The sequence below is a fragment of the Furipterus horrens genome, unplaced genomic scaffold (assembly GCF_987537825.1).
Source record: "Furipterus horrens unplaced genomic scaffold, mFurHor1.1.pri manual_scaffold_17, whole genome shotgun sequence".
Lineage (NCBI taxonomy): Eukaryota > Metazoa > Chordata > Mammalia > Chiroptera > Furipteridae > Furipterus > Furipterus horrens.
In genome coordinates, this window is record NW_028327187.1 from 56,869,068 (window position 1) to 56,894,068 (window position 25,001).

The window sequence follows — 25,001 nt, forward strand, 5'->3', positions numbered from 1 at the left end:
TGATTGAGAACATTCTTAATTTTATTTTCTTTAATTTTATAAAATACATTTTATAAGATAAGTTTCTAAATGCTTATCCATTATGTGTGTTAAAACTGAAATTCTATATCAGAAATGAAGGAAACTCTTGCAGTTGATTAACTCTCTTTGTGTGTGTATATATGTGTATGTATGCCTGGGAGGTTTTAGGAAAGGTTGGTTATTTGTGTTATTAAATCAAAACAAAACACAAGGCATGGATTACTTCACTTTTTTTTTATCTTGTTGGTTTCTTACAGAACTTTTTTCATCTCCTCCATGCAGCCTGGAAGCTTATCTGGTATACTGGTCTGAAAACAAATATCAAGTGTCCTTTTGTAAAGATCTTACATCTCCTTAAACATTGCTGAAACCACTTTGGGGGAAAAATACACAACTCTTTACAACAAAAGAGCTGTCTATAGTCATACCCATAAAATATTTCCCTCAATAAAGACCAATATGCCTTTTATCTTTAAACCATAGTTAATGAACAAGAAAAAGAAGACTGAAACCTGGGAACTATTCAGGTTTCAAAATCTTTCCACCTTTCCTTTTCTGTGGAAGCTTGTCAACTGAATAGCTGACAGTTGATGAATTCAGTTACATATTCTACACCAGGAGAGAATAACCTGTATGCTAAATATGACTCTTTAACACACCAAGGTAAAATTGCTAAATCAAATAATTTCCCACTAGCTAGAAAAAACAATCAACTAATAATTAAAGTAATAAGTTATTCAAATTGAGTTTCAAATTCACCAAATATGTTTCTGCACGAGGCACAGAAAATCCCAATAAGTGCATGGAACTAGCCAGTTTTATGTATCCTTTGTGATGTTTACTGTCCAATTTTCATTTGTTAAAGAATCATATTCAAAGAATCATTCTCCAGACCTTTCTGGTACAACCCCAACCAAGTGATAAACAAACTGGAAAATGTGAACTGTGCATCACTCTGAAACAAACCAAGATCTTCAAATCACCTACAATGACTGAATGGATAATACCCCATGAGAAGAGCACCATTGTGAAGATATGGCAGAGGCCGGAGTACACAACTAATTAACAGAAGAAAAAAAAAAAAAAGACATGCTATCCATAGAGTTATCTACCCTGTGTCTATCGGAGGACTGGCTCAGTTTACACTCTTAGCCACTACCAACTGCTGCTCCTTAAACCAGTCTTTTTAATTTTTTTTTCTTAATCTGAGCTAGTTTCTCTCTGTTCTCAGCTCCTTTGAAACTACAAGGTTGTCACGGTAGCTGTTCTGAAGGAGAAGGGAGTGAGAAAATGATGATAACTCTCTCTAATGAGGTGTGAGGCCAGGTTTCCCCTCTGTCTACACAGACACTACACTCAGTTATGCTATAAGTAAGGTTGGCTGAGTTAGGGCTTAAACAGTACTTTGCCATTGGGGTCAGTGCTCTCTTTCTATGGGTGAAAGATCCTTGCTTTGACCCCCTTCTCCCAGCTACAGTAGATAAATTTGGGCAAATGCTCTTCTTGTTTTACTGGCATTCTTTTTTTTCTTCTGTCTTCAGTGGTAATAGGAAGACAGGACTGAATTATCTGTTTTGCACACCAAAGAGAATATATTTGGTCCCTATAGATGGTAATGGGACAAGATACATTCCTTCTTTCTACCCGAGCATCTTTCTTTTTACTTTGTTTCCATCAGTGGAAGTACCCTTTGAGAAGAAAACACTCCCTGGTCCTTGGGAGATGCTTGAAAGTCACATTAGAGCCTCCATTTCTTTGTGACTTGCAGTTAGGGAGTCACCCCTTTAAGCATTTCCCATTTCTAGCAGGAACTAGCTTTGAAGCAAAATTACTTTAGAAAGTACATAAGAGGGGAGAGTCCACAGAGAGACATCAATCACCACAAGACTCTCATTTCTTGTTACACTCATCAAGTAAGAAGAGGGTCAGTCAGTGGCAAGGCAAAGAGTTAACATGGGAGACGTAGCATGTAGGCTGTGTGGTTAGAGCCCGGTTATTAGGGAAAGGGAAGTTTTTACAGGCGATCAGAACTTGGTGCCTCGGCCCATGAGTTTAAGGACGGCAAAGTTGTAAGTGGCAGCAATCATGAAGGTGAGCTGTAGGGAACAGAAGAGAGAATATGAGTGAGAGTAGAAAAGGAAGCTCTCTCCTTTCTTCAATCTTTTTGGGAATGAGGAAGGGATAAAATAAATTATAGCTAAATAAAGGAAAAAAAAAAAACTTGTTCTTTAAGAAGTAACACATGCTGGGCTTTTGTCCTATATACTTGACCACCAGTCCTCTCTGAAACATTTCCTTCCAATGGCCCAGGCCCAGAGAATGAACTCATCAAGGATTTATTTCACACCTATGCTTGAGGGAAGTGAACAATACATGGACTTTGCTATTACCTTACCTACATGTCTGAGCGACCTGGAATCATAGGGTGCTTACTGCAAGCAACACAGCCCTCCAGTGCTTAATGCATCAATTTATTTTACAAAATGAGAAAGAACTAGACTTTATAAAAAACCTCAGCAGTGGGGCCAGGAGTTCTCCAAGATTATCCTTGAATATTCACCACTTATTCAATGACTTCAGATAAATTGCTTCACCCTTCATTGCCCTAGGGTTTTTAAAAAATAATTATTTGTTTGTTTGTTTTTAGAGAGAGGGGAAAGGAGAAAGAGAGGGAGAGAAACATCACTGTGTGGTTGCCTCTTACTCGCGCCCCCTATTGGGGACCTGACGTGCAACCTTAGTCATGTGCCCTGATTGGGAATCGAACCAGCGACACTTAGCTCGCAGGCGATGCTCAATTCACTGAACCACAGCAGCCAGGGCATTAGGTTTTTAATGTGAACAATTAACGCACTACATTGACATTGTGCTATAATACCACCAGTGGAACTTGGGACATAGAATCACATTATAATAATAACAATTTTCATACTCTTAGGGGGTCCTTCCTATATTTAAAGAGAGTAACTAAATCCCTTGGAGAGTATCCAAGATGGAGCCATATTTACAGTATATAGAATTCCAGGCTTTGGAATATTATGTTTAGTAATGTTTCAGTGTTCTTGACACTGATCTGACCAGGATGTGTTGGGAATTAACCGTAATGTATGACTGCAAATCATTTGGTGATATTACATGCTCTTTAAATACTAAATATTATTATTCTCGACTACAAATCTCTTACCTCCTCTCTCCTCACACCATTTGTTCCTGTCTAACTTCTGGCTTTCATGCCTTGCCAACAAAAGTAGAAGCCCACGGTCTCTACACTTTTCTGTTTCTTCCCAGTATCTTCTCTCCAGCATTTTAAGGTTAGAAGGAGTCTATTTTTTTGCCTTTCAGCATAGCTGGACCCCAGTTATCCAGGCCCATTTATTTGCCAATATCATTCAAAGACAACTCACCAGTGAAACCAGTGTGGCTGCAGCCCCCACAAATGCAGCAATAAACAGGTGGAAGGTCATTTGGAACTGCAGGAAAATGCAAAAGGAAGAACTGTTTCTTGCAACAGAAAAAAAATGCTCTGCAGTAGTTAATGAATTCAGCTTTCTGAATATGTGTTGATATCATTCTGTGTGTTAATTCTGCATGTCTAAGTTGTCACTTCTCTGAGGGCAGATCTTTCATTCTTCAATGTATACCATAATGCCTAACCCCATAACATCCAGAACACAGAACACACATGAAATACTCATAAAATATTTTAACCAGCTGGTCCCTTATAATTGTGCCTAGGATCCCAAAATTTTAAATCAACATTTTGTTTTCAAATAAACTATTCATTGCCTTCTTCCTAAGGTTTACTTTTATTTCTCTGCTTCATTTGTGTGTAATATCTTCTCAAGATAATATTCTCCTTTTTCAAATGTACTGTTTTTACTTCTCACTAGACATTGAGAGAAGTTCCAAACTGAAAGTGTTTTGTAAAACCTATGAATACCTCTATGTACAACCAATTTCCTTGACAGGATTTTTTAACTAAAAGAATGAAAATTTTCACTTGGGGAATTTTTACCATTAAGCTCTATCTCCACCTAAAGTTACAAATTTCTCTTTTAAAAGAGGAGGTCTTGGAATAGGTTTCCTATGCACCTCTAGGGAACATACATATTTTACCATCTATGTTCATTGGCTCAGGCACACTAAGCCAATATTTTTTTTTTATCCTCAAATGAGGATACTTTTTTTCACTGCTTTTAGAGGGAGAAGGGAGACAGAGATACAACGAGAGAAGGAAGCATTCATTTGTTGCCTCCCATACAGGACCAGACTGGGGACTGGCACCTGTACTGGGGATCATATGCATCTGGATGGGGATCACTCACATCCAAATCAGGGGTTACACACACCTGCACCTGTGCCCAGACCAGGGATCAAGCCCACAACCTAGGGGTGTGCCGACTTGGAATTGAACTTGCGACCTTTCAGTTACAGGACAATGCCCTAACCAACTGAACCATACCAGCCAGGTCTAAGCCAATATTTTGTAGAAGACAATCTGATTACTCAAAATCCAGGAAAGAGAAACTGTTGTCTTTAAAATTATGGCCATGGGCAGAGGCAGATTAAGGTCAGTTGAGGCCCCAGGCACAGAAGAAAATATTGGGCCCCTTAAAAAAGAGAGAGAGACAGGGAAAATAAAAATACACGTTAACCATATTTTATGCAGTGTAGTAAATGATACCAAACTCCGTGTCATTAGAAAAAAAGTGTAAAGCTGGGGTTTTGTAAGGCCCTTCAGAAGTTGGACCCAGGGCACATGCCCGGTACACCCGCCATTAAATCTGCCTCTGGCCATGGGTAGGAATTTGTATGGTACTAGCCATTCCACTGTAAAGTAACCCAAATGGCCCACTCACCTCAGCTGTTTTGCAGATGGACAGAAGGTTAGAGCCACACACCTTGCCAGGGAAAGCATTCCATGGGAGAACACCTAAGTAAGACATACAAGTCAACCAACGTGAGCTTCATGGAGTTGTGGGGCTATATAAAGACTTTCCTTTGGAGCCCTTCTTTCAGTTTTAATCATCCTGGCTGAAAAGTTGGATCCTACTAACAATCAGGATCCTCTTTTCTAAAGATTTACCAGAAAATAGAAAGTAGTGTTGAACAATTGTAAAATCTTGTGTTTATTATTTAAATATACTGTTTCTGGGTTGGGAACAGCAGTCAAATAGGGTAGAGTTGTGTATACACCAAGAAATATCCTCCCACTTCCAGGAAGTTTCCTTCCAAGGGAAAAAAAAATATCTTCATTTTCAGTGGAAAGGGGTTAACAAACTAAGATTCAGGCACCCCTCTTACTTTCCCCCATAATTACCACCCTCCATACCCTAAGTAAAGAACCAAATTTCTAGTGCTTCCATAAGGGTGTTGAGGAGCCAAGGCACCCATACACTAACTCACCATACATTCTGGCATCAGCACAGAGGCTGCCTATACTGGCAGAGGTCTTGCTGGGGGAGGCAATAGACTGGCAGGTGGTCCAGGTGTTGAAGTAAATGTACACAGGCACAGCAGAACAGGCAAACACCAGGAGCCACACAATAGTCAGGGCATAGGTGATGCCCACAAACTAAAACAATTGACATGGGTTGGTTAGAAATGAGCATTAGCCTGTAGATGTTGAAACACAAACTGAGAGATCCTGGAGTGGCATGTGCGAGGAAAGGAACCAGATTCCAGGAATCTCTACCAAATTATATTAGTAAGCAGGGCACCTCTGCCAAGTGTTATTGGCAGTATCTACTAGAGAACTGGCCCTGAGTGTGACGGAGGATGGCAGGAACAGGTGGGGGGTTGGAGTGAGAAGGATCCCTGGGTTAGAGAGGCTTCAGGAGATTTGTTGGGCAGATAAGGTGTGAAGAAATCAAAATAGATGTTGAAAGAAAGTCGTGCCATTCCTTGCTTTAAGCTGAGCTTAGAAAATGTTTCTTGTCACAGGACTTTTGATCCCTAGTCATTGAACAAAGCCAATAGGAGATTTAAATTTCATATTTAAAAAATAAAACCTTTCTAAGTCAACTACTGGTCACAAAAGACATCACACAACTCACAGATGTTCATCTCCCAAAGGACATTTAACTCTATAGAGACTGAAAACCAATGTGTGTCTCAGTAGAAACACAGATAGCCCTCAATCAAAATATGAAGTATTAAATAGCAGATTTATCCTAGTTTGCCCTGGGACCTCCAACAGTGTAGGATCCCAGAATATTGTAAATTCCACCTTGGAATCAATGATTTAATTTCCATGATCCACCCTCCCTCTCAGATTAGCTACCTATGTCTCAACTGCTTGGGTAACATATTAGACTCTTAGGCAGTCAGATCTAGTCTTGTTATGGTCCCTCCTAGGAGAGGAGTAAAGGGATACCAACAGATGACTTAGAAATGGTCTAATTATACAAAGCATCCCAGGAAACTCATGCTTTTCATTTTGAGATGAAATTTTCTAGGGAACTTTACAAAGGTGAGGCTAAGCTGGCTGGGCACCACGTTCTTCCTGACCTTGTTCGGCTGTAGCCATCACTTCCTCACTAAAAGGCCAGGCACCTGGACAGGACCCAGCCTTGGGTGAGGACGAAGCCACAGACTCACGCCAAACTGTCCCCCACCCCTTGTTATTGACACAAAATCCTGAGGATGATCACCTTGTCGGGATGTCCTAGCCATTTTCCCAAACAATGACACACCCGCTCCAAAGAATGAGCTTGATGTTGGCCTCTGGAACCCCTCCCCTTCTGGCCCCCTGTTACCGTTGCACTCAGGCCCTTGCCGCAGATGGTGGTCTTGTAGTCGCCAAAGATCTGCCTGACTGCGCCAGTGGTGTAGAAACCCTCAGCCAGCAGGAGGGCCCCATAAAGGAAGAAGAAAGAGGCAGTTCCATAGATGACATACTGGAAGGCATGGATCCTGCATTAACAGATAGACAAATGAGATCAGAGAACCTTATTAATTAAGGAACCAGTTCTCTTCCTGCCTAAGTGATCTGGGCACTGAAGTGGGCACCTAAATAAGGCTATGGAGTCTTTAGAGGGATCACTGGCTCTGCTCCATTCTTCCACCTTATCTGGACTGAAGTAAAAGAAGACAGGGAGTGTGTGGCCAGAAGCACATGCTTCTCCACCCACACCTTGCCTACCCTGTGACCTGAACAACCAGAACCATACTCTCCTTTGCCTGACCCTTCAGAGATGCTCCACCAGAGGAGAGAGGAGCTGGACAAGAAGACCAATGAAGAAACAGGACTCTAACTTGCTCTAGAAATAGGAGAAGCTAGTACTGGGCCTGAGCAGACTCAAGTGGTGTGTCAAACCAAGAGCAGTGACCCTACTCTGTCCAGTGATTATGCCTTCCCAGAGTTCTTCATTCCTACTACTTTGAAAGCTCCAACTCAGTCACTGTTAACTCTACTGAGCAAAAGATTGAATGCATGGAAGAAAACAAGGGTTGGGAGAGTGGCAAACAGGCAGACTCTTCCTTTCTGAACTTGTCACTTTCCCCTTATGTAGGGATTCAGATGTGGTACGTATAGGTGAAATGAGCACACAGAGGGAAGATTCAGGAATCCTTTTCAATGCCACACCAATTCCCTACTTGTCAGTAAGGTACTTATGAGTTTTGTATCCACAAGATAGAGAGAGGGAAAAAGAGAGGGGTTTGTGTGGGATGATAGGTACTTACACATTGATAAGATACTCATAGTCCTGGTAGTTTTTGGAGAAATAGGTCTCAATTAGTTTTTCTGTACCAGTGAGGGCTTCATGTCCACAGCCACAGAAAAGGGCCACCCCAAAGAAACATAATCCAGTGGCCACCAGGGAGGCAAAGGGGGCTCCTACGAGACATCTTGCACAGCACTCTAACAAACCTGGGAAAGAAGTGGGGAAGACAGTCAGGGATGCACAATAAGAAGTTCATGACACTAATACCTCTCTGCCATACCAGTCAGGCCCTGTGCTCACATTCATGGATGGAGTGTCACCCCAGAGTCTGAAAAGCAGGGGAGTACAGAGCTTTAGGCTTCTGGAATGTGAGATTGACCCCAAAACTATGCATTTCAAGTGGGAGAAACTTTGGAAGTTGCATGCTCCTGCATATTCCTGAACATTGTGTGACTGTGCTGCATGGAATGCTTGATTCTTCTTAGTCTAGACTAAGAAGACAGAGGGAACTGGTAGAGCACAGGTGATAGTAATGGGAGAATTACTATTATTATGCCCAGTAATAAAAATGTTTAGTGATTTTTTAACATTTTCCTCTTATCCTGCTACTTAGCCAATGTTCCATCCTCAGTCTTATATAGCATTTCTGTCAAGACAGCTACAGAGAGAGTTTATACAAAGTCAGCAGAGCATGAAACACCTTTCTGGCATGACAAAAACACACCAGGACCTGAGAACACAGGTGTCTTAAAGTGCTAACAGTCTCTCAGTCTCTGAGATCCCCAGACTTGTTGAGACAGGAAAGGCACACAAGAAGTCTCAGGCTCCAAGAGCAGCTGGGCCCCAACTACTAGGCCTATGCTCTAAGGTGCCACATGAAGTAAAACTCAACAAATTTCAAGTAGATGACTGACTAGATGGGGCAAAGATGGCTCCCTCAGGCCTCTTGGTCTGATCCCCAAAAGGTAGAAGAAATAAAAACGTTATCTTATCAGAAAATAATTAAATACACACACTGATTTTATATATCTATTCACATATAATGTATAGATAATAAAGTATTTTGTATTTTTATATATGTACATATGAGTTATTTATACACATATACACATGAATAATCAACAATTGTGCTGAAAAACTGCTATTTTGGAAAAGTATCTTGGGTCTTCTTATAAAAAGAAAATAAATTGTATTAATTTTTAGATTTGGGTTTTTATACAAAACTCACTTATCTATATCAGGGTACCAGGGACTAGAGGAGTCCTTTGCCCAACCCTCTTAATACTAGTACAGTTTTTTTTAGCCCTGAGTGCTTGACCATCTGGTGATTTGCATGGCTGAATTACATCAATGTAAACAGATTCTAGAGGATCAGGTTATCTCTATCATGGAAAACTTGAGTTAGACACATTTGTTTCTGTTCTCAGAGCCACAGGATGAGTGAGTCCTATACCTACCATCCCTTAAAATGACAGCCCTCTTTGGTCCTCAAAGAACCTCTTCCTCAAAGATTCTTGTATATCACAGCAGAAATTAGGCTTGGAAGCCTATGCCAAGCAAAGTAAGTAGTTAACATTTGCAGCAGAACTGAATTTCTTTTCTTTTCCAAGAAATGAAACACTGCTGTCAAAAAGCTTGGCCTCTATTGGAGGCGATCTGTAGCTGTGCTGCCATAAGCAAGGCAAAGTTTACTTACCATGAACTTTACAATATGCTCAGTAAGATTGTATATGTGTGTGTTTGCACATGCACACACATGCATACATGCAAATGTATGCACACATGCATGTGTATATGAGAGAGAAAAACTCAGCATTTCAAATTATTATTCTCAGAAAACATTCCAGAAATTGATCTTCCTCTTTCACAACTGGTTAAAATACTAGATGTATCCTGTAAGTCAAGAAAAGAAGCTTGAAAATAAACAGTGCTGCCATTTTCTTTCTCGGCCTATCTAACTCTTTCCCACCCCCAAACTCTTAAGACTCATCGAGTAAAGAAGGTCTCTGAAGCCTGGGGGTAGGGGGAGGGAAACGTCAGTGACTCCACTGTTCCCTCTCTCCTTCGCACAGGGTCAGGGCTTAGACAGAGCCCTCCATACTCCCTCAGACAAAGAAGCCTTGTTTTTCCCAGAGATCTTAGGAGTCTCATTGGTATTCTGCAGGGACCCACAGGCCTGGGCATGGGGAGGGGGTCAGACCCAGGGAACAATGACAGAATTGTTTGTTTAGAGTAAGGAGAGCCATCCACCCTAGCAAGTGACTATCCTGTGCCTACTCGCTCACCCCAGCTTTTTCACCCTGGGAAGGGCTAAATGGTGGTGCAGGTGTGATCAGAGATGGAGGAACTTGAACTCTTGCTAATCAGAGAATTCCACTCTAGGCTTTAGCTGATGCCCCTTCCAGGGTTGTAAAGGTTAGGGAAAATCCTCTTCAGTTTATCTGATCCCTTGATCATTATCCACATAATCAGGAGTGCCATATGTATTGTTCTTACTGGCTGATGAAGGGCTAAACCTTGGGAGCTACTCTGAATCATCAACTGATACTCTTTCTTTTTATATCCATTTTCCTCTATTTTCTTAGAGCTAAAATAACATAGCAAGTTCTTTTCCACTCTACTGCCACTCAAAGCAAGAGACAAGAAGGATATAGGCTTTAATGAGTCTCTAATGTGGAGTTGGAAATAAATGGCCCTAGATAAATCTCTCACTGTTGAGCTATAAACAGTTCAATATCCTCATAAGCATCAGATGTCCATCTCTTCACAATCAAAATGAAATGTTTGTTCTGGGAGTATTTAAGTCCATCAGAAGTGAAGAATCTGTCAGTCTGTCTAAGTAAAATATCAAATTTTTGGTTTCAACAGGGAAAATCCCAGAACATGCAAGAAATTGTGTCTTCATCAAAGTAGCTGAAAATGAACATTCTGAGAAGGATCTATTGGGTTCACTTTCATTTTTCACAGCCCAAGAAATGTCCTCGGGGATGTGGGAATAAGAGCCTAAAGCCACAGACTCTCCTCCATTTCAGAATCCTTCATGGCTGTGATTCTGAAAGGCTGTGAGGGATTCTGGAGAAGCTTCTTGCCTCTCTCAAGAGACAGTCTCACATTTTCCAGGCTAAGTACAGCCTGCAACATAGTAGAGTTGGCATTTAGAAAACTATACAGTAATAATATTACCCAATGTGACTCAGTTGGATTAAACTAACTAACTGATGAGAAGTCATAGAGAAAAATAATGACCCTCCCCCAGTGTTTTCCTTTCATTTATGTTTATCTAGATTCAGTAGTTAAATACATTAGCAGTAACCTAGACTCTATGAGAAACAAAAGGGCATTATAAGGCTTAGTCTCTTCCTTCAAAGACATTTCAGTCTTGTTGGGGAGAACAAACTTATGTCTGTGAATCAACGACCAAAGCTACCTATCTTGTGTTAAAATGTATATAACCAAGTCCTGTGGGGGAAATGTAAGCAAAGAGGAAATATACAGTGTTGACTAGAACTATCTGCAAACTCCCAAAATTAGTCTAATTAATCTGTGATAGAATTTCAAGCCATTTTCACCAATGCTCTTCACCAGAGTCTGACAAAGATTGACAGGACTGTTGTGACATGTCCATGTCTATCTAAGAGATTGTTGATCCTGATGCTGTTGCTTTGAGCAGGAATTAGGAGCTCCCAATCCCTCCCTCCTTTCTTGTGCCTTGGGCATGCCTCAAGAATCAGCTCCATGATAGATATTCAGTGTGAATATGGGAACTCATCAAATGGAGGAGAGGAAAGGCTTCATCGAAAGGGATGGTAGAAAGAAACCAATTGTGTCTTGTACAATTCCCAGCCTGTCCCTTGAATCCAGCTAACAAAGGGAAAGATAGAACCCTATACAATATAGCTAAACAACAGGCAGGCTCATTGAGTAAAAAACTGGCCCTGTCTCCCTAGGTCTCTAATCTGCACTATATTATTACCCTCCTCCCAGATCCCACCCCTTAACCTCACCCCATGAACAGAGGCCTCCTTGATCAGGGCCTATAAGCAGTTGACAGGGCCAAGATGCTAGAGCAGCAGTGACTGGTACCAGGGATAGATGGGGTTCAGTGGGTGGGTTCTAGGAGTAAAACAACAATCATCAGGGGGTACCAGCGACAAAGACTTTTGCTTCTGGCCTGATCCTGGTCAGACAAAGTCCTGCCTATAATCTTGTCTTTCCTACATGAAATCAGATCTTATACCACATTCGAAGGCTGGAAAGGGACCCTGCAGCCACTGGGGCATGGGACTCCAAACCTGCTGGATAGACAAGTCATGTGGACAGAGTTAAAGCAAAAGAAATCTTAATCTCCTCTTTGAATGGGTATTATTATTACCTTGGCAACAGCATCTGGACCACCTTCTTTCTTATACTCTCTGCTCCTCCCCAGCACACACACCTATACACACACACACACACACACATACAACCAATTTATGCCCAAACATTGGGAGACTGGGGTAGAAGTTTGATTGTTAAACTCTATCCATGACACACTATCTTCACCGTGCCCATGAAGAGGAAGGTAAAAAAGAAGCAACTGAAACTAAATTAAGAGACAACAGTTTTCATACCTTACTCCTTAGGTCAATCTCCTACCAATTTCTCTTCTCTTCTTGGTTGCAGTGTAAAGCTGATCTAGGGAACTTTGTTGTTTTCCTTGGGACATCACTGACTCTTTTTCAGAGTCCTGCCTGGCAGAAAGCTCAGAGGCCAGCACAGAGCAGAGAAATAGCTCTTAGGACCATTTGAAAACAGCCAAGGAAGAATTAATCCTTTAGTGCTTGCTGAGCTTTTGATATAAGTTTAGTACTGTGTAGGCCCTGGCAGTGGGAAAGGAAGTAAAAGCAACTTTGCTTTGCCTGCCATGGTTGATGTGACCCTCCTTGATCATGTCACTATCCTGACTAGGTCTTACCCTGGATCTGAATTTCTGTGCGTAAGGAAGACATTTCTACTGTTGCTTTCTTTCAAGACTAAGAACTGTCTCCTCATGATGGTTTTCAGGGTTTCAGGATAATATACAAAAAAGCAACAAGACAAAAAAGATGTCACTGACTGGGGTTCCGTCTTGATGGGCTTTAACACTATATTTCCCCTCCCACCCAAATTCCAAGGGGTTCTTGAGCCTTTTTACTACTTATATAGCTTTGAGAGCATACTTCTAGTTATCAGGCTGTTGAATAAATGGGCTTTCCTAGAGCAGAGCCAGGATGAAAGCCCCTCGAAGCAGAGAAGATTTTTACATCTGCCTGGTTCTCAAATAGCTCCTGTGGCTCTTCAGGGCCAAGGTGAGGAGTAGAGTGCAGAATGCTGTCCACGATGATTTCAGTAAGTGTCTTTAAGAAGAGTAAGTAAATGTGCTGGTTTGGATCTGGTTTCTTTTTAGCTCCTGGCATTCTTGCAGCATTCTTGGCATTAGGGTGGGATTCAGTTAGTCTTCAGGTGTTTTGTAAAACTGGACCACTGCTCTCCCTCCACACTATTTGCTTGGCCTACACCAACTTACTCTGAGCTAGCCAAAACTACACTACTCAGCAAACAGCCACCTATGAAGGGAAACGTCACAGTCTGGTTACCAGGGTAACAGCCACTGGTCTCAGACAACAGGCTTACAGGAGTCAATATTTTGCTGCTCAGTAATGACATTGTGTTACTGAACAGAGAATAATCAGCTACTGCTCTTTGGCTCTTTTCCGGTTCTAGTGTTATCCCAAAGACTCACTTGGAACATCCTCTTCCCAAGTAAGGGCAAGGTTTAAAGAACTATCATTTCCCCCATAAGTCTTGTGCAGACACTACTGGATTCAGGGTTCTTCTTTGCTTCCAATGCTACAGCATTCTATATGGTTGAGGTAGTGAACTCCCTGTACCTGGAGGTGACTAAGAAGAAGCTGTAGGAACATTTAATTGGCTACTGTAAAAGGGATATTGCATTAAGGTTTGGCTCAGACAGCTTCTAAAGTTTCTTTCAATCACATATTCCATTAAATAATAGTCTACTACAATTGAACCACACACTTTCATCCCCTGAGGAAGTAATATATAGCACTGTTTTTCACTCCCTCTCCATTTTAAAGTCACAACCTACCTAAGTAGCTGCCCTGACATCAGGTAGGTTTTCTGATGTCAGGACTTGTGCAGAAATTGAGTTTCTTTGAAATTCACCTCTCACCTGGCCACACTCAATTGGTCAAATGATTCTTACCCAAGTGTACAAAGTTCAGACAAAGAAAACCCAACCATTTTGGAAAAAACAAGAGTTAGCCTGTACACAAGTTATTGTATAATAATAGGTATTATTATGATTTACAATGGCCATTTTCAAAAGACTTTCACATCATTATTACTTGATTTTTACAACCTTGAAAGCAGACAAAACAGTTATTGTGATCCTCATTTTCCAGATGAAAAGGTGATAACTCACAATGATCTACCCAAAGTCTTGAAGTTCATACATGGCAGATCTTGGATATAAACTTGCTTGTATTAACTTCTAATTCATTGCTCTGCCCCCTTAATTATCCTATCTAAATACATGCGGAAAAGAGCTCTCTTGATGTTTCAAGATAAAACCACCAGCTTAATAGAGTTGAAAACTTATTGTCCTGGATGTTACTGGAGTCTTCTGAGTACTATGTTTGATGGTGAATACACAAGGCAATCAATTCTCATTTTATTTAAGATGCATTCCAGCTGCTATTCTTATTTCAACATCTGTGATCAATGTCTACATGTTTCTGTGGCATCTTCTGTGGACAAAGACCCTTGTGATCTGCATACCTTACTCTGAGTAGACACTACAAGAGACCAGATGTCATAGCTTCTCTCTTTGTTCATGGAACCTGGAGAAGCCCTCAGTATTCAACGAAGTCAACAAAAGCCCTATGGCCCTAGCAGTCTCCCTCTCATAGCAGGGATTTGAAATGTGGACTATGCCCTCAGGAAGGCTAAGTCTGTGATATTTGTTAAACATTGCTACCCACACATGCATGCACACATATACACACACATCCCTATTTATGTCCGTTCCCATGGTAAAGCCATTCAATACTTTATTTTTATTTTCTGAACTTGAGCTTGGCCTGCTTGGCCATAGCCAATCCTGAATCCATCTTGCATAATTTCCCAATTTCCAACTGTTGCCCAACAGGGTCCAATTTTTGTATCAAGCAAGCAGGTATTTAGTATATATCAGGGGTACACAACAATCAGTTGCCTCCAGCAGGACCAGGGATGTCAGCTGACCTGTCCATTACCAGGGCCTGGGAACCAGGGGAAAAAAGAAGGTAGAAGAAAATAAGGGGGTAGGAGGACACACAATCATATCCAGCCTGCTGGGCACTCTCCAAGGACCTATGGGACTCTTCACATGCCGTGCTGGAATTCTTTGCCAATAAAGCATCAATCTCAATACAGCAGAGAAGGAGTTAATCTAATTGAGTAATAAGCATTTTTTTTTAAGTGCCAAAACACAACTCACTTAAACCATTGAAAACCCTGAACCCTAAAATTGGATATTCTCTTGTGCATTCCTGTGCCTGTTTAAATCCTCCATGCTAAAGTTTTTGAAACTCACCCATGTCTTTGGGACTCCGACTTCAACTGGAGCCGGCTGGCTAGTCTGCTTTACGGCTTTGTTCAGCTGGAAGGATCCTGGTCTCTCCAGTCTCCTTCTTCAGTCCTTTACTTTTTCTCTCTGAGTATCTTTGTCCTCTTCTCCAGCAATGAAAAGGGCTTTCTGATTGACAGCCAACCCCCTTAAAGGGACAGGCCTTCTTTCCTCCTCCTCTCCTCCTCCCCTTCTCCTCCCCTAGTCCCCACCTCCTCAGGGATACTCCCTTCTCTAAGGGCTCCATCTTTTCTGCCTTTCACTGCCACATTTTTTTTGCTTTTTTTTTTTTTTTTCTGTTTTCTAAGACTTGCCTATGTGGAATTTTACTTTGCTGCAGAGACATCTGGAAATGGAGAGGTCCTGAAAGCCTCCAACTGATTCTTAGATCTATTTGGTATAGGATGTGGCAGCACAAGTGTCAGAAGCCATGGAAGTGGTAGCTCAGGTGAGGGGGTCAAGGTCAAAAACTTAGATGCTATCTTTAGTGTCCTTCCAACTCTGGTCCCAACCCCAACCCTCACTCATAGCTGCCTTTGGCCCTGTCCACATTTCCTCTCTCCCCACCCCTTGGCAAATAAGCACCCGCACCACCCAGCTTCACAAACACAATAGAGAAGAAAAATTTGTGCTTTAAAATAACATCCCCAACTGAATAAGGACAAAATACAAGTTGTTGATTCCATGAACAGATTGTGAACAAGCATTGCATAATTTTATTGAGAGGATAACAGAGACCCAGAGAGGGGTCAAGACCTGTGCAGATTCACTGAATAAAGAAAAGGTCAGAGTTAAGAATGTGGGTGATTTCCAAGGAGAATAATTGACTTTGATACAAGTCACAAACATGATCTAAGAATCAGGTAGTCAATATTCCATCCTGGGAATGCAGTATCATTGGAGGGCTGTGGCTAGGATCATGAGAGACAAGGAGGGTGTGGGTTGGGTTGAAGCAGTGAGTACCAGTGAGGATGGAGAGACGGAAAGAAAATATAGTACTTGCCCCAGTGAAAGAAGCACTAATTAAAAATGGCCAAGCAGCTAAAATATGGGACTAATATATGAAAATTGCCTTACCAGTAATAGCTGTTTCTAAAGACTATGAAGGTATTTGAGTGCCAGGAGAGATTAGCCTGGGAAGGTTTTCTTAAAGAGGTGAATATTAACCAGTGTCTATCTAGGCTCTTGGTTATTGTTTTTTCTATTTTCAGGAGCCTCAGAAATGCACAGGTCTTTTGAACTTGAGGTCCATGTTCTCCCATGGATGGCCTATAAGGAAGCTGAATGATATATAACTGGAGGAGTACCTGGTAGAAGACTCCAGGGAAAGAAGGTATGGGCCTCCAGAATTTTTCCTATGACTTTGCCTTGGGGTCATAGAGGAGAGGATGTACTGAGCAGAGTTTAGAGTCTTCCTGCAGAGGGAGAGGCAAAATTGTGTCTTACACTTTTTTCTTTGAGCTGTGACCTTGACCTTGTTTATGGCTTGGGCTCTGTTGTTAGGAAAAGGGTGAGTCTTCTACACATGGCCTTGTGGGTCCATTGGAGTCCTGCATCCTGCAGTGTTTGAGGCTTGTTCAGAATCCTAGAACTCTAGGGCCTTTGCTCTTATACCAGCCCCAAAGAGAAATGATCCCTTTAAATGCTGCATCTATTGCAGAATAACATAGATGTAGCTTTCCAGAGCAGACCAGACTAAGGCCATATGACTGAAGGTAGAAGGTCCCAGGTCCCAGGTCCCCCAACCTCACCAGCCCTGCTTTCCAGCCATAGACTCTGCCTGCTGAGGAAGCTGAGTTGTAGGATTGTGCCAACAACTAACTTCTGGATAATTCTTGTTAGAATGGCTCTGGAGGAGAGGGAGGACCAAGAGCAAGAAGTCTTCAAATGTGTGCCCTCAGCTACTCATGGCACAAGAAACTGAGTCCAAACCTTGGGGCTTTTGATTTAGGGATTAGAGAGATGGCTTTTCAAAGGTCAAATAAATGAGATAGCCTTGCATGCAAGGGAGTGCTCAGGCTGAGCCCTCTCATAAATCTGCCCCTGGATACTCAGCAGTAGCTCTGGAGATTGCTAGGCTACTCAGAAGAAAAGTTGTGTGCCCAATAAACCCATAGGTGCCAAATTTTCAACCACGTTTACCTAACATTTCTCCTTTCCTCCATTTCTATTGCCTTACTATTCATTTGGTATTATCCCCAAGTCTCAATCTCTCTGTCTTGATCTCCTTTCTCTGTCTCTGTGTCTGTTTCTCTCTGTGTATCTGTTCTCTGTCTCTATCCTTTTTTCTTTTTCTCTTTACATTCCTTGATGGAACATGTCTTCTTGTGTCCAACTTGTTCTTTCGCCCAGGGATGGGAAAGGGGCTCAGCCAGGTGACTGCATCATGCTCACTGTCCCCAGTGCCTTAAGGTTCCAAGCTTCCCAGAATCTAATGTGCTAGGTCACTCTGCCATCCTAACACTATTCCTCAGCACCCTCTAACCAGCCCTCTCCTAATCCTTTCCCACAGCCCTAGTAGGGTTTCTTTCCATGCCCCCAACTTTTTTTAATCCATCCCCTCATCTATTTCTCTGACTCTGCTTCTAAAGTTTCTGCTGGGTGCCCCTGCAAAATTTTTCTTGAGTCCATCTGGCTCCCCAGTAGTGCCTAAGGATTCCTTAAGAGGGCACTGCCAGCTTTCTTGGTGGCATCCCGCTGTCTGCACTTTATGCCTATGGGAACAATGCAGGCTTGTATGAAACTAGTAAACAGTTTGCTTCATGCAATTCTGATGGGACCTCAGAGGATCTGGGCCCCCTAGATCATAACTTGTTTTGATTGTGCAACTTTCTTGCAGATAACTCCAAAACACTTGGCTATTACATTCACTCTCTGCTTTGTGGTCCCATAGTACCTGATTCTTGAAGGCTATTGTGCAAATGGGCACTCTTTGTTCCGTTATATATACTGAATTCTGAAACTCAGGGAGTTTCAGTGGATTTCTCCTAGAAAATTAAATAAGGGCTCAAGTAGCCAATTTGACAGTCCACTACTCCATGTCCACATTGAAGATCATAAAGGGGAACAAAGAAGATATGTTACTAGTGAAAGCCAGGGGTCTCTTGCTAGCATTTGGGCTTCTGGAGCTGAGGCTTTGCTTCTTCTCCACAAGATAATTTCCTTTCAGAACAATCTTAAGAAGGTAGGTGGCTACTTCTTATAGCTTTTGTAGCCCTGGCACAAAAGGCTGGCTGACTGGCAAGGAGGCAATATATTGAGCTCTATGTACTTGCTGATAGAGTTTTCCATACCTAACTTCATGCTGATTGCCTTGACAATGTCTTTTTGGCCAAAATAACTGAGGGCTGAGGGCCAGAGATGTCACATACTTTGAGTTGGCATTGGAGGAGTGAGTGGAGGCTACTCTTCTTCCTCTCCTGAAGATTCAGGGAGCAGTGCAAGAATGGATGGGAGAAAGTGATGAGTTGTATATGTATTTGGGAGGGGGAGATGCCCATGGCTTCTGGTAAAGGGTAGCATGGATGGCAAAATAACCAGAGTAGGCCACATTCATCCAGATGGGTAGAAGGGGTGGAGATGTGGAGAGGCACAGAGAGATACAGAGACTCAGAATGGCATGGTGAGTCATGGAGATGGGAACAGAAGGTCCAACATCCACATGTGGTGGATAAAAATTGGGAGAGATACCTCAGGAGCAAGGGATCCCAGACCCAGAAAGACCAAACCGTCCAGCCCAAGGGTTCCAGCGCCAGGAAGATAAGGCCCCATAACTCCTGCCTGTAAAAACCAGTGGGGGTTGGAGTGGCAGGAGAAACTGCATGATTCTCAAGAGACTCCTCTTAAAGGGCCCACACAAATTTAGGACTCACTCAGACCAATCCCCTCTGGGATTCAGCACCAGGGAAACACCTGGAAGGGCACCAGTGGCATACAGGGAAAAAGTGAAGTTACTGGCATCAGGGTGAGTGCAGGGGGGGAGATTCCTCCTGGGCAAAACTCCAGAAACCAGGAAGTGGCATTGTCCCCTCTGCCCTGGTGAATATGTAAGGCTCCTCCCCATACAACTTACAGGTGTGCTTTTCTACAATAGGCCACACTACAAAGACAGGGAGTCAAAGCAGTTCTACCTAATACTCAAAAACAGACAGAGGGAGACTACCAAATTGAGTAGACAAAGAAATATAAACCAAATGAAAAAAAAAGCAGAACAAAACTCCAGAAAAAGAACTAAATGAAACAGAGATAAGCAACTTTTCAGATGCATGGTTCAAAACACTGGTTATCAGGATGCTCCCCATGAACTCACTGGGTACTTCAACAGCATAAAAAAGACCCAGGCAGAAATGGAGCTTGTATTAAGTGAAATAAAGAAAAATCTACAGGGCACCAATAGTGGAGGGGATGAAGTCGAGAATCAAATCAATGATTTGGAACACAAGGGACGATGGAAAAAATTAATTTTAAAAAATTAGGATAGGTTTAGGAACCTCTGGGACATCTTTAAACATACCAACATCTGAGTCATAGGGGTGCCAGAAAGAGAAGAGGAAAAGCAATAAACTGAAAACTTATTTGAAAAAATAATGAAAGAAAACTTCCCTAATTTGGTGAAAGAAATAAACGTACAAGTCCAGGAAGTACAAACAGTCCCAAATAAGATGGATCCAAAGAGGACCTCATCAAGACACATCATAAGCTCTATGCAGACTTCCGGCCAAGATGGAGGCATATACAGACACGCTGCATCTCCCTCCACAACTAAGAAGGAATACAACTACATCAAAACTAGAAACAGCCCTGGCTGCTGTGGCTCAGTGGATTGAGCGTCAGCCTGCAAGCCAAGTGTCACTGGTTCGATTCCCAGTTAGGGCATATTACTAGGTTGCATGTCAGGTCCCCAGTTGGGGGTGCAAGTGAGAGGCAACCACACAGTGAAATTTCTCTCCCTCTCTTTCTCCTTCCCCCTCTCCCTAAAAAAATAAAATAAATAAACAAACAAATATTTAAAAAGTGTTTTTAATAAAGAGTAAAAATTATTTAAAAAAAAAAAAAAAAACAGAAACAACCAGAAGTTCCAGAAAATCAAACTACATGGAAGTACAGTAAACAAAGATATAAAGAAGAAATACTCATCCAGAGAGGTAGGAGGGGTGGAGCCGGGGCTGAGAGGACACAGTGTGGTAGCAGCGGCGGCAGTGGCAGCGGCAGGGCGGCAGAAAGCGCAGACACACATTTTAAAAAGTCAGGAGGCACACCTGGGGAGCATTCCCAGCTCCTCACCGCCCTCGTGGCTCACGGTCCCAGCACCAGGGAAAATCAAGCCTCATTGCTCCTGACTGTGCAGACCAGTGGGGGTTGGGGCAGAGGCAGAAAATAGTGGTCTCTCAGCAGAGTCTGCTTATTTAAAGGGCCCCCACGGTCATAGAAGGTCCACAGACCCACCCACTCTGGGAACGATGGCCCAGGCAACAGCTAGAGAGGCACCAGTCAGGTGTGGAAGGGGAGAGGTGCCTGGAAAAGGGGCGAGTGCTGGGCAGGCGGCATTGTTTCCTCTCAGACCCCTCCCCCACTTACAGCACCACAACATGTCGCCCTGCACTGACAAATCCCTAAGGCTCCACCCCTTACAACATAACAGGAGTGACAGCTCTACCTGGGACGTGGAGGCAAACAAACACAGGAGCCTATTAGAATGAAGAGACAGAAAAGTATGGCCCAAAAGGGGGAATAGATCAAGATTCCAGTGGGAGAACTAAGCGACGAGAAGATAGCCAACCTAACAGATGAGGAGATAGACAATCTAACAGAAGAAGAATTCAAAACACTGGTGATAAAAATGCTCACAGGCTTGACAGATATGCTTGAGTACAGCAAACGCATAAGAGAAGTGAAGGCTATGCTAAGTGAAACGAAGGAAAATCCACACAAAACCAATGGTGAAGGGAAGGAAACTGGGGTTCAAATCAATGATTTGGAACATAAGGAAGAAAAAGAAACAGTCAACCAGTGCAGAATGAGGAAGCAAGAATTGAAAAAAATGAGAAAAACTTGCCAAATTTGCAAAGGAGATGGACATACAGGTCCGGGAAGCACAGAGGGTCCCGGGCAAGCTGGACCCAGAGGGGACCAGAGCAGGATGCATCATGATTGAGATGCCAACGGTGAAAGATAAAGAGAGAGTCCTAAAAGCAGCAAGAGAGTGGTGGAGAGTTGCCTACAGGGGGGTTCCTATAGGACTATCAGCTGATTTCTCAGAGGACCCTTTGCAGGCAGGAAGGGACTGGCAAGCAGTATTCAATGTGATGAAAGGCAACCTGCAACCAAGATTACTCTATCCAGCAAAGCTATCATTTGGAATGGAAGGGCAGATGAAGTGCTTCCCAGACAAGGTAAAGCTAAAGGAGTTCATCATCACCAAGCCATTATTATATGAAATTTCAAAGAGACTTACTTAAGAAAAAAAAGATCAAAATTATGAACATTAAAATGACAACAAACTTACAACTATCAACAACTGAATCTAAAAATAAAAACAAAATCCAACTAAGCAAACCAGAACAGAAACAGAATCATAGGCATGGGGATCATTTGGAGGGTTATCAGCTGGGAGGTGGGAGGGGGAGAAATGGGGATATGGTGCAGGGATTAAGAAGCATAATCGGTTGGTACAAAATAGACAGGAGAAGTTAAGAATAATATAGGAAATGGTGAAGCCAAAGAACTTATATGCATGACCCATGGACATGAACCAAGGAGGATTGGATTGCTGGAAGAAAGGGGGTTACTGGGCAGAGGAGAGCAAAGGAGTAAACAATTGGAACTGCTGTAACAACATAATCAATAAAATATACTTTAACAAAAAGACACATCATAATTAAAGTGCCAAAGGTTAAAGATAAAGAGAGAATCTTAAAAGGAGCTAGAGAAAAGAGAGTTACCTACAAAGGAATTCCCATAAGACTATCAGCTGATTTCTCAAAAGAAACTTCACAGGCTAGAAAGGACTGGGAAGAACCATTCAAAGTGATGAAAAGCAAAGACCTACAACCAAGATTACTCTATCCAGTAAAGCTATCATTTAGAATGCAAGGGCAGATAAAGTGCTTCCCAGACAAGGTAAAGCTATGGAGTTCATCATCACCAAGCCCTTATTATATGAAATGTTAAAGAGACACATTTGAGAAAAAGAAAAAGATCAGAACTATGAACATTAAAATGACAACAAACTCACACCTATCAACAACTGATTCTAAAAAAAAACAAAACAAACTAAGCAACCAACTAGAACAGGAACAGAACCATAGATATGAAGATCACATGGAGGGTTGTCAGTGGGGAGGGGGAAAGGAAGAATGGGCGAAAAGGTGCCGGGACCAAGAAGTATAACTAGTAGGTACAAAATAGACAGGAGGATGTTAGGAATAGTAAAGGAAATGGAGAAGCCAAATAACTTATATGTATGACTCATGGTCATGAACTAAGGCGGGAGGGGGAATTGCTGGAGAGAAGCAGGGGTGCTGGGCAAAGGGGGACAAAGGGAAAAAATTAGGACAACTATAATAACATAATCAATAAAATATACTTTTAAAAAAGACCAGATTTAAATTTCTCATACCTCAAACTTCCTAAATTTCCTACATTTGCTTTATGAATTAAACCATGGTTTCCATAACTTCTTAAAATTAAAATTATATGTATAAAATTTCATTCAACTAAAAAAAATGATAATAGATATCTTTTCAAAAGTTTAATTTTATAAATTTCTTAAAATGCTATAAATCATAAGAATTCCAGATTCTCAGCTAACTTTAAGATCTTAGATCTAAAGTAATTATAAGTGATCTTTGGATGCCTGGACAGTTCCCAAAAGAAATAAATGAACAAAATACAAAAATACTTTTATTCTTATTATTAATGATAATCAACTTACAAATTAGGCAAAAGTTTGATGGTATTTTACATATATTTTGCTTCCTAAAACTGTTTAAATGATATGAATAATTGGTCATAGGGAAAAAATAGCTAAACAATTCTTTATTTTCAGTTCTCTTATATTTGAAGAAAGAAAAATTGGTTACTTGTAAAGGTGATTAATAAAAATGGTTACTTACACTTGGTACCATAATTACAGAGAAATAGAAATATGTATATAAGATAATAATGGATATTCAGTTTGCTTATTTAAAGTTGTTAGTTTATTAATATGATACATTTAATATGCTATAAACTGTATTTAATATACTAAGTTAAATATATTTAAAGCTATAGTTAAAAGCTTGAGAGTATTATCTGTTTTCATATTTACAAACCTGTGTTACATAAATGCATATATATAAAGGTATATTAATAAGTCCTTTACTACAGTTGTTACATGAATAGTGTAGCAATCTCTACACTGGCTGATGTGGCTCAGTGGACTGAGCACCAGCCTGCAAACAAGAAGTCGCCAGTTCAATTCCCAGTCAGGGCACATGCCTGGGCTGCATTCCATGATCCCCAGTTGGGGGCATGGGAGAGGCAACCAATCAATGCATCTTGCATATTGATGTTTCTCTCCCTCTCTTTCTCTTTCCCTTCCCCTCTCTCTAAAAAGCAAATAAATAAAATCTTTTAAAATTATAATTTGGGTGTTTTTTAAAGTGCAGAATGACTAAGTTATTCTATGCCCAGGTTAGTAGAGGTTCCTTTTTGTCACCGAATTACTCTGTTAACTCTCAGAGCTTTGTGACATATTCTGAAATTGTTTTTTAAAACGATTGCTTACTTAAAAAAAAAGAATTAATTCTCTAATATACATCGTTGTTTATTGCTGGGCAATTTTGTGATATTAACTATAAATATTTCTTGCTTGAGGTATTTATGTCCCTACTAACAACTATTTTCAACTTTGCCTTTCTGAAATGCAGAATAATAAAACTATCATATGTTTTGTGCCTAAATGATTTTTTTGTTTCTTAAAATGGCCATTATGTAACATAAAGATTTGCCCTTTCACCCTATAAAAGACAATAAGAATAATTAGGTTTGTCTAAATGTCTCCAGCTTTTAATTAAGCCAGACTGTTGTGAAAACTTTGCCTACCAAACTTTGTATTAAAATAGCTTGACAAATTAAAAATGGAGTGTACCCCTGGCTGGTGTGGCTCAGTAGATTGAATGTCAGCCTGCAAACCAAAAGGTCACTGGTTCTGTTCCCAGTCAGGGCACATGCCTGGGTTGCAGGCCAGGCTCCCAGCTGGAGGTGTGCAAGAGGCAACCGATCGATATTTCTCTCCCTCTTTTTATCCTTCCCTTCCCCTCTCTCAAAAAATAAATAAATAAAAAATTTTAAATGAATATATATATACACACACAAATATAGACATCTTTCCAGGGTTAGTAACTTTCAAATTAAATGAGACATACTCATATTTAAGCACAAAGACTGTTATAATACCTGTCTACCAAAAGCTTTTACCAGGATTCTAGATTCAAAAAACCTTTTAACCTTTTTATTTATAGAGTTTCTGGATAGTCACTAGGGGCACTAATAATTACACAGAAATGGTCAGAGGTATAATGGTTAGTTCAGTCTTTTATTATAAGCTGTCGCTAAGACATAACACCTATCTAAGAGCTATACGAGCAATAGCAAAATATGTAAAAATTTCAATTAGCTTAGTT

At 41.3% G+C, this 25,001-nt stretch overlaps 1 protein-coding gene across 2 annotated transcripts; it reads right to left on the reverse strand.

Moving 5' to 3' along the window:
• Window positions 1-1,211: 1,211 nt before the first annotated feature.
• On the reverse strand, window positions 1,212-15,455 carry PLP1 (proteolipid protein 1). 2 transcript variants are annotated; one of them, XM_090264822.1, is made up of 7 exons: window positions 15,304-15,455; window positions 7,708-7,894; window positions 6,780-6,936; window positions 5,428-5,596; window positions 4,881-4,954; window positions 3,426-3,491; window positions 1,212-2,117 (listed from the first exon to the last, which is right to left on the reverse strand). In XM_090264822.1, the coding sequence occupies exons 1-7, from the start codon at window positions 15,305-15,307 to the stop codon at window positions 2,046-2,048; spliced, it is 729 nt and encodes a 242-aa protein (XP_090120948.1). In that variant the 5' UTR covers window positions 15,308-15,455; the 3' UTR covers window positions 1,212-2,045. The 2 variants fall into 2 exon arrangements, with proteins under 2 accessions (XP_090120948.1, XP_090120947.1); XM_090264821.1 differs by having other exon boundaries at window positions 6,675-6,936.
• Between the last annotated feature and the right edge of the window lie 9,546 nt (window positions 15,456-25,001).

Excerpts from the sequence above, each read along its gene's own strand:
- PLP1 (XM_090264821.1), bottom strand. Across the intron at positions 6,937-7,707 it reads TATGAGTATCTTATCAATGT|GATCCATGCCTTCCAGTATG; the intron begins GTAAGTACCTAT and ends CTGTTAATGCAG. Across the intron at positions 2,118-3,425 it reads CAGCCACACTGGTTTCACTG|CTCACCTTCATGATTGCTGC; the intron begins GTGAGTTGTCTT and ends TGTTCCCTACAG.